The sequence below is a fragment of the Streptopelia decaocto genome, assembly GCF_964273445.1.
Source record: "Streptopelia decaocto genome assembly, chromosome: 13".
Lineage (NCBI taxonomy): Eukaryota > Metazoa > Chordata > Aves > Columbiformes > Columbidae > Streptopelia > Streptopelia decaocto.
Window position 1 is genome coordinate 8,202,516 of NC_138668.1, and position 10,530 is coordinate 8,213,045.

Sequence of the window (10,530 nt, forward strand, 5' to 3'; positions counted from 1 at the left end):
ATTATGCCAAACAACAATGGCTCACACACTTGTCTTCACAAGGAAAATATCTAGCATAAAATCATCTTAATGCAAAAGAACAAGTATTCCTCTGAAAATCAGTGGTACAATGCAGATCGCTTGGGTTCCTGCTTTACTGCCTTTTGCAGAGGAAGAAAATTACTAAAAATAGTAGCGTATCATCAGAAATCATCACATCACATCAGTGATAAACCAAGCAGAGAGCCAGAGATGCACATAAACGCAGAAGTCTTATTATGTGGCCTTAATGTGTGGTGACTGGCAGTGTGTGCAATGGTGCCGCACGGCACGGGGGGCAGCAGGGGGTCAGTCTCGGCTCTGTCCCCTGTCCCTTTGCTGGCCGGGCTGCTCAGACACCACTTCACCACCTGAAGTCAATGCGGAGCAGCCACCGCCTGGCCAGCACTGCCCATGGGAGCTCCAGGACTGTGCAGGAGATAAGAACAGGAATGGAGCAGCTCCTCTCACCTGGGACACCCCAGGTTTCCTCTTCAGGGGCATGAAAGGATCTACCCTGCTACGACTTGTTGGAGGCACCATGACAACCAGTGATGATGAAGTGTGCCATCTTCATCCTCCTCAGCAGGCAAGAAGAATGGAGGTGCCAGGGTGCCTCTGCTAGATGCGAGATTGCACCATTCTCAGGAAAGTGAAAACTGGCATGGGATTGTTCCTCAAACTCCAGCCATCACTGTTAGTTAAATTCATTTGCAATGGCAGTAAGTCCAGACCCTCCCAGACCTTCTTGGCTTTTCTCCTCCAGTTCTACCTCCTGAAACCCCAATGCCAAGTTCTGCCTTCCCAACAACATCCTTGAAAAATACACCTGCAGAGCCATGAACAGAAAGCGAGCATGAAGCAGCCTGATTCGTGATTCATTTCATCAAGAGGAAAAAAAAGCTTCTCATCAAAGTCTGCTTGGGGATTACAATCTGTCTTATGCAGATAACCCTGTTGAGGGGAAACGTGGCCATCACCCCAGATCATCACCATCAACCAACATCCAGAATATTATCTTGAATTGTTCTTTAAATAAAGTAACAGCTCATAGTGCTCACTCACATTGATTTTATTTTAAAGGTAAATTTTAATAACACACACTGATTTTTATGAATATTAATAAGTGCCACGAGCTTGAGTGACATAAAGAGGATTTGTATGAAGGATCTGTGTTTGGATATAGATTTTTTTCCTCCAAGATTAATGAGAATAAAGTAAGGTTACCAGATGGCAAGGAATGATGGGCATTACATTTTGAAAGCCTGATTCCTCATAAAGAAGTGATTTATAAATATGTATCATGTGGTCAGTTTCTATTGCCTGTCTCAAATTAATTTGGTTAACATTCTTTAAATTAATAAAACTTGTGAACTGAAGAGGCTCAAAATTGATTTCATCTAATCACTGTAGACTTCATACCATTTATTAGAAAAATTTAAAATAACTAATCAAGCACTTTTAGCGTGTGGCTTTCCAACATCTGTTTGTCCTATAACACCACCTCTAATATGTAAAAAAAACCCTATAGTTTTTACTTTAAAAAAAGCATCCTGTACACAAACTTCTTATGGGGAAGATCAAACAAGTCTAGGGAGGGACAAGCTGCTTCTGCATTTCTGAGAGCATGTTTTCCTCTGCCTAACCCCACAGCATGACATCTTGTATTTTAGCTCCTAGTCTGCATTTGGTACCTCACCGGACCAGCTCTGGCTTCTCACCAGCAGGACACATCTCTCTCTTCTGCAACTCAAAACCAGAGCTGACTGGTCCATCACCCAGACAGATCCCGTGGCAGACGAGGCCCCAGGAACAGCCCAGCACATCCTGCATCTCCCAGCACCTTCCGCTTGCAGAGGCAGCTCTCGACCCCCACATCTCAGTAGAAATGGCACCGATTAACTATTTCCCAGCAAAAGCCCCTATTTCACCTTCAAGGGAAAGAAAGAATTATCTTTATCGCTGTTATTTGCATTACCATCGATCGTAGTCCTGCATCAGGAGACACGCAACAGGATGTTAAATCTTTGGCTTACAATCCTATTTAGTTTTATTGCTACATTTTTTTGTAAGGAAAGGCATGCTCAGAATCCAACGATCAGCATCCTTCACACAGCGGACATGCTAATTGCAGGCTAAAGCAGTGATGAGGTTGTCACTATTGTTAAGGATGGTTTGTAAGTTTATTTTACCATTTAAGAGGGATGACAGAAAACCAGTATTTTTATAATTAATGCAGCCTACTCAGGCATGAACTTGAAACACATGGGTCTCCAGAAACATTTCTTAGCTTTGCTTACTTTTTAAATATATGGAGTCAAATTTATTCTCTTCAGTTGTTGAGTTTTAATCATAATCTACAATACCATGATCAATTCTGAATCATGTTCAAGTGATATCACTGACAAAAGACATAAGAGACAAAAGATTATTAATATCCCAATGATTTGTCTCACATGGACATGGGACCACTTTACACATGCTCACACTTGTGTTGCTTTTACTTCTGAACAGCCAAACAGATGTATTTTGGAACCTTAAAACAAGCAAGGATGGAAGTATCATAAATATGGAATTAACATTTGTATGCTCAGTAGGAAAAAAACCCCACACATTACAAATATCACAGTACTTTTCATGAAAATGAGAAATCTAGTTCCTCCAGGACCAACAGCTTTTGTAAATCAAGACAAGTGCAAAAGAGGTCTCAGGTAAAGTGGAAGAACCCTCTATCAATGACAGGGGTTCTGCTGGTGAAATGTGGCCATGCCTGCAGGCTCCAGGAACAGAAGAAGAAGGGTCTGAAGAAAACAGAGCCAGATCTCGTCCCCCGCCAGCCGGGCAGCAGGGCCGCACCCCAGGCCTGCTGGGCCGCACCCCAGGCCTGCCAGTTACCTCAGCTGCATGGAGTGGAAAGGACGACAAGCAAAGCCTTTCTTTATCTGGTATCTGCTATTCCCAAATGCTTTCCTCCTTCGATGCTATGAGGTCACCATCAAGCTGCAGAAACTCCCGTTAATCAGCTATTTGCGAGGTCAGATTTCAGAGTGGGGAAACAGAAAGTGCCTTCCCAGGCTGCGATTCATTTCAGAGAGGAAGAAAATACAAGGCAGAAGGGGAAAAAGTGCTCACAGGGGAGAACACCAGAGCTTGGAGCACAAAGCTTCATTTTTATCACCCTTCCTCACCATCTTCTTAAAGGGAATTAGTGTATGAGGGAGGGACAATATTTAAAGTATCCCCTGACAAACTGGGGGCAGGGGGTGATTTCCAAAAGCCTTTCTGTTGTTTGAGATGCAGAGAGGAGCTGGTGAACTTGCAAAATTGCCACCCAGCTGGAGAGCTCTTTGAGTACCTCGAGCCACACAGAAACCTGCCGCAACCACAGCCTGTGCCTCTCACAAGGGACCATCTCTTCCCAAACGAAACACCACAGGCATCTCCAACTATTACATAAAAATAAAAAACGGGTTAAGTGAATGTGCTTATCCTGTAAAATAACAACGCAAATAGCAAGCCATAAAGAGGAGGCAATGGCCACAGTGACAAGCCATCAGATGACAGAAATGTTGCATTTTTTTAAGAAGTGGGAAAGGATGTCAGCCAGGTGTCTCTCAAACACGAGTCCTACACTGGACACGCCAGCAAAGACCTTCTACAGGTCACGTCCCTTTTGGGTCTGGCACCTGGGGAAGAACAACCCCCGGCACCAGGATATGCTGGGGCCACCCCATTGGAAAGCAGCACGTCAGAAAACCAGGGGTCCTGGTGGACACCAAGTTGAACAAGAGGCAGCACCAAGGCCCCGCAGCGAAGAGGTGAATGGTGTCCTTGGCTATTGCCAGCAGGTCGAGGAGGAAGGAGATCCTCCCCCTTTACCCAGCACTGGTGAGGCCACATCTGGAGTGCTGTGTCCCATGCCAGGCTCCCCAGTGCAAGAGACACAGACACACTGGAGAAGGTCCAGTGAAGGGCCACGAGGATGAGGAAGGGGCTGGAGTACCTGGAGAAGAGAAGGCTCGTGGGGACCTCATCGATGTATAGAAATACTTGAAGGGAAGGTGCAGAGAGAACGAAGCCACGCTGTTTCCAGTGATGCCCAGTGACAGAACAAGAGGAAACAGGCACAAACTGGAACGCAGGAGGTTCCCTCTGAACATCAGGAAGCATTTTTTCACTGTGAGGGTGGCTGAGCACTGGCACAGGTTGCCCACAGGGGTGGTGAAGTCTCCATCTTTAGCGATACTCAAATGCTGCTTGGCCACAGCCCTGGGCAACCTGCTCTGGGTGACCCTGCTTGAGCAGCGTGGTTGGACCAGCTGGCCTCCAGAGAACCCCTCCATCCCCAACCAGTCTGTGATCTGGTAAAGTGCCCAGAGCACAGATGCACCCATGGGGAAGCCCAGAAGACGACATCTCAAAAGAAAGCTCGCTGGGAACGTCACACACAGCAACACACACTGCTTCAAGGGGTCCCTGTGCTGCCAAAGCTCAGGTCACATCACCGGGCAGCTCAGAGCAATGCTGCCCACCTCTCGGTCAGATCCAACAGCAAGACAACAAGTCTTTGAGAACCGTAGCCAGGAAGGCTCTGCCACATGGCCACACGACAGCTCCTCACTCCCAGAGCTGAGCAAAGGACCAACCACACTGACACAGGCAGCGCCACCTGCCCGCAGCATCTGAGCCTGGACACATCTCCCACTACAGGCAGAAGAGTCACCGCTCAGAAACTCAGACCACCAGCCATGTTTACCAAGACAGAGGTTTCTTCAGCTACTTTCCAACAGAAGTTGCTTCCAGGCGCTAGACTGCCATAGCAGAGAGCACAAGCGGCAAAAGCCCTTCACAAGGGGGGCAGACCTCACCAGCACTAGGTACTTATCTCTATGCCGTAAGTATATGCATGTTAAATGAGCATCCCTTTAAAAAATTTTAATGAGCATTAACTGATGTTGCAAATCAATCGACCGAGATCTTACTTTGCTATTAATGCACTTTTTGTTTCTTTGGACGGCCACCACCATTCCCTTGTGATGTATGAAATGTCACTGGCAGCACTTTTCATACAGCGGGAGGTCGGAAGGCCAGCTCCGCGCCCGGCAGAGATCCACCTTGCCTCTCTGACCTCCAAGCAGCAGTGCTAACGTACACACACTGGCCCTGTGCTTCTGTACTTCCCACCCGTGGAAGCTTTTACATGCATTTATACACACGTGCTAATGGTGGAATTAGTGCCCAAATGTGACTAGCAGTCTCTGCAGAAACCAGCATTTAGGGCACACAGTGGTGGTTTTCTACAAGGGAAGAGAATCTAGAACATTGGGGAAGTAGGTTAGATAAAACAAAATGTCTCATTAAGAGTGGATCCAATAAAGCTTGCTTACCCTGGGGATTTCTGCTGGTGTCCCCTAGCCCCTTCCAAATTCTACCCCCATGCGTATCTGAGCAGACACCAGGAAGAGATGGTGTTTGCACAGGCTGGACCCACCTGCCCCAGACCCACGTCCGACTGTCCTGCTGCCTCCCACTGACCTGCACGCTGGCAAGCTCTGCCTGCCTCTCCTCCAGGCAGGACCTTCACTTGGCCTTTCTCTCTCTTGCTTTTCACAAAAGGAATATATATATATATATATATACACATACATATAACTAGGCCTTTTTTTTTTTAAATATGGCTTAAAGTAGATGCCAGCTTCCTAAGTTAGAGGGGGCAAGTGCCTAACAGAATGATCACACAAGCTTCATTTCCCTAAGAAATCAAGCTAAAAACAATACTTGGGCCATAAAAATAAATAAATACCATGTGTTAGTATATGCCACCACAAATACCAGGGGCCACAAGGGTGGTCAATGGTGTGGAGCATCTTTAATGGGAGGAGCTGGGGCTGCTCAGCCTGGAGAAGAGATGGCTCAGGGACATCTTACCAGTGTGTTTAAGTCCCTGCTGGGAGGGAGTGAGGACGAGGCAGCCAGACACTGCTCTGCACAAGAGGCAATGGGCACAAAGTGAACCATGTGAAGTTCCATCTGAACACAAGGAAGCAGTTTTTTACTGGGAGGGTGGCCAGGTGCTGGGACAGGTTGCCCAGAGAGGCCGGAGAGTCTCCATCTGTGGAGATGCTCAAATTCTGACCACACATGGTCCTGGGCTACCTGCCCTGGCTGACCCTGCTTGAGCAGGGGGTGCTGGATGAGGTGATCTCAGGGAGGTCCCTGCCAAACCAAACAACGCTGTGGTTCCACGAGACACAATGCTACGCAAGCTATAATTACCTTATGTTCATACATAATACGAAACAGATGGAAGAAAACAAGAACACCAAAAATCTGGTGCAATCCCACATCTTCGGTAGCTTGGAGGTCACAGAAAACTGAAATGTTGTGTACCAAGCCCTGTAGTCGCAGAGACTGACAGCACCATCTCATTTCAAGGAACTTCTATTTTCAAGCCACTTGCCTAGGTGCTTCTGCTGTCCTATTTCAGGGTGAGTGGAAAATACAGAGTCACCCTGCAGCCCGTTCAGAAAATAAAACAATAATTTGCTTTTGGCAAAGACTGTTTTAAAAGATAATATGCAGAATCACCTTAGAGAAAGAGACAGAAGAGTATTGAGAAGAAAAACTTTCCTTTATGGCATCTAGTGGAAGTGAAACAAAAGTTGTTAGAGTCTTAATTTAACCAAACATACCTATAGAGTCTGTTTGTGCACAATTTCTGCATAAAGATGAAACAGCAAGATCTGATGGTTCTGCAGTGGTGGTAACAAGACAACACAACACACATTTTTATGTCAGAGAGCAATGCCCGCCTGTGGTTCCAGTTACTTTAAAATTAATGAACTAATATAAAGTAATTATAACCCAGAGTCTTTTGACACAGTATTGCAAGAGGACAACAGACCAGTTCTTCATGTCCAACTCGCTACTTTATTTGTTGTAATTAGCGCTCATACACAGAGAGTAGCCAAGATAGGTCAAGTCCACTTAAAAGTGGAGATCTCCCCCAAGCCTTGAGGTGCAGCACGGGACACCAAACGCTGCTCGAGAAGTGGGCCGGACCATCCCCGGTTACTATGGGCACTGCTACAGCACAGCAACGCACATTCTGGGGGGAAAAACACTCTGCTATTCTTTGGTCGTTTACAGTTATCTGGTAGACAGTGGGATTCTCTGTAATACATAGATTTTCACCTCCATAATATGTAATTTACTGCATAGTAAGCGGCATATGGGAAACGGGTACAGATAAATAATGTACCTTCTGTTATATGCAGAGGGAAATAACAGACATATATTTCATAGATGACCTTGTAACAGCGATTATGTGGAGGCAGAATACTCATTCTTACAAAAAGCATATTATCTATTCCTTTTTGGTAACCAGTCGTCTCCTTGCAGACACTTTTTTCCCTCACTTGCATTGAGCTGTGCGTAGGGACAACAGTGTCACCATCACTGGTGCATCTGAAATCTCAGCAAACACTATCCCGCTGTGGTTCCAGAGTTCCCTTGCAGGAAACGTAACTGTTGTCACCACATTTGCCTCCAGAAAACACATCCTGTACCCAGTAAGTCAAGAACAGAAATCCACCCAAGTCCAAAGATGCAAGATCATTCCAACTGGACTGTTCCATTCCCCATTTGTAGGCCCATTTTTTCCCCTATAAATAGTACACTTTAAAAACAAAAATTCTCAGAAGCTGTGAAAGTCTGTCTCCATGCAAAGTTTAGTAAGTAAAGTCTCATGTACTCAGAATAATTTTTCAATCCCTACACGCATTCAAAAGAATTTGAAAACATTATTTATTAGTCCATTATTACATAATTAAAACTCAGGACTAAAACTTTAATTGACAGGCTCTCGCTTTCAGTATCAGCAACGGATGGCAAGTGTCCTCCTCATCAAGTCAGCAAGATTCTTGCAGGAGATTATTAAGCAACAAGAACACGTCTGCAAAAATACTGCATGGTGCTTTACATTGTTCCCCAGTTCAAAAGCTATTTCATTAATTACCCCTTCGCAAATCAGAACTTGACCCCTAGTAAGGCTACTGAATCTTAAATCTTCTGCTCTTAGTCTAAAAGCTGGGGTGAAAAAACACTTTTTAAGAAGTTGTGTAGCGAAACGAGGATGATGTGGTGATGATGGGACTTTTTCCACCACCACCGCTCCATTCCAGCTCACAGACCATCCCTTCAAGAGGCCAAACAGCAAACCCTATGGCTCACAGGCCTCACTTATGGCTGAAAAGATGCTCTTGATTTCAGCAGGGACAGGCGCAGATGTAGGAAGAAGACAGAGTGCAAGTCACCCCCCCCTGCTTTGTCCACATCCGAGTCTTTGTAACCAAAAGATTTTTGGTTCTTTCCCTGAGAGGGGTTTGTTCCCGGTTCTCCCCTCCCAGCCGAGCAGCTGGGACACGGCTCCCACGGGGCAGAACCTGCGCCCCAGGGAACTGCAGATGCCAACTCGGGAAACTGCTTGATTAAGGCTCAGGGTGTAGTTTTGGTAAAAACAAGTTTCAAAAATCAGATGCTCTACTCTAAAGGCCATTTCTTGCTCCAACCAAAGAGCCTACTGCCGACATTAAAAAAGCTGTAGGGTTCACAGAAATTACCAATTTTAAGAAGTATTCTCTAAACCACAAGTCACCATAAATGCCAAGCCCTCTATGTGCTGCTGCCATTCCAAAGCGGATTCTTCAAACCCACAGGACTGCAGCTGTTTTTGTGTAGTTTTACCCGTCCGGTTCTCCCAGGGGCGGGTCACCCAGAGGCACCTGCCGCCCGGTGCCGCGGGGCCGGGCCGGGCAGCGATCCCGCGGGGGATCCCCGCAGCAGGGCCCGGCCCGCACCCGCCGCCCGCGCTCCCCTTCTAGAAGGTACCGCCGGCCGCTGCCCCGGGGCTCCCCCGGCGGCCCAGCCTCCCCGCCCCGGGCCCGCCGTGACGGGGGGATCCGCCGGCAGCGGCCGATCGAGGAGCCGGAACCGAGGCCCGCGGGGAGGCGCCCCCGGCGCAGGCCCGACCGCCCCCGCGGCCTCGCCCGCCGCCCCCCCGCGGGCCCGGCCGCCCGTCAGCCGCAGCGGGGCCGCGGTGCCCCCGCCCGGCGGGCGGCCAAGATGGTCGCGGGGCGGCGTCGCTCACCTCCTCGGCCTGCTTGCGCAGCGCCTTCTCCCGCTCGTACTGCGTGAGCAGCTGCTCGTTGTCCTCCCGCAGCAGCTCCAGCTCCACCTCGTGCTCCTGGTTGTCGGTCAGCACCGAGTCCAGGTTCTCCAGCACCGTCACCACCAGCGGCATCAGCTCCTTCACCACCTCCTCATCGTAGCAGTGGATGAGCCGCTCGAACTCGCGGTAGATGCTGTTGGCGAGGCCCGAGACCCGCTCCGACATCACCGACCCCGAGCAGTAATCGTCGCCCGGGTACCCCCCCACGCCGCCATCGTCCAGCTGGATCTCCAGCATCCTGCCGGCCCGACAGCCGCCCGCTCCAGCCCCGCTCCGCTCCGCTCCCCGCTGCCGAGGCCGCCGCCGCCAGGCTCTGCCCCGCCCGCCGCGTCACGGGCCGCGGGGACCGGCTGGGGCGGGGACGGGCTGGGGCGGAGCGCGGCGGCGCCGCCCCGGGATCGCGGAGCCGCCCCCGGGCCGGGACCGCGGGACGAGGCTGCGGCGCGCCTGCAGCGCCCAGCCCGTCAGCGCTCTGCCCATGGGGAGACGCTGACCCGTCCGCGAACAGCACCTGCCCCGCCGAGCCACCCCCACGCGTGTGGGAGACACCCTGAGCTCAAACCCACGCGCGGCCGGTTTCTTCCCCAACACCAGTGGCCAGACAAAGGACAGCGGGGAAGTGTCCACTGTGTGGATGAGACCGCCACGCGTGACACCCAACACTGTGGAGCATCCGAGAGCACGGACAATGTCCTGCGCCTTGACACAAGCTGCGAATCGCGCTGCGTGCTGGAAAGCCGTCTTCTCCATGGCCCACGGTAAAGACGCAGCAAATCGACCTCTGTGCTTTGGTCCGTTTTGCTCGTCCTCAGTGAAATCCAAGCCCAAGTCTCCACATGCAGATCTGGACCCCAAAACCAAAGGATTAATAAGGGAAAATAAGCTGTCCCAGGTTTGGGTGTGTTAACAAGCTACAAACTGGTGAGGCTTTCAAAGTAAATGGTCCAAAGGTCACAAACAAGTCCATTATTTCTTATTCACATTCTCAAATTCTCCATCATCTAATAAAAACATAAGAAGCGTTATCGAAACTGCATGTTGTTCAACCTGAGGCCCGATCTAGAAGGACTCTTCTTTGAGGGAGAGGGAGAACTTCCAGCCAGAAGAGTGTTAGAACCTGATTTTGCAACCCAATTATTAATGCAAAACCTACAAATACCTTCAGACTTGCGAGCCCCTTCTTAATACCTACGAAAATCAGGGCACTCCTTTGCTCCATATGCTACTTGTTTCAATTTAGTTACTCTTGTCTGCCCAGAAGGACAAACAGCCAAACAGACACT

At 49.1% G+C, this 10,530-nt stretch overlaps 1 protein-coding gene across 1 annotated transcript in view; it reads right to left on the reverse strand.

Annotated features, from left to right (window-relative positions):
* The window catches only part of MAPK8IP3 (mitogen-activated protein kinase 8 interacting protein 3), a 59,195-nt gene extending 49,661 nt beyond the window's left edge, over positions 1–9,534 (reverse strand). Inside the window, exon 1 of the mRNA XM_082064468.1 lies at positions 9,167–9,534. Within this exon, the coding sequence (XP_081920594.1) occupies positions 9,167–9,484 (318 nt within the window). The 5' untranslated portion in view covers positions 9,485–9,534. The remainder of the gene's footprint in view (positions 1–9,166) is intronic.
* Positions 9,535–10,530: the final 996 nt, after the last annotated feature.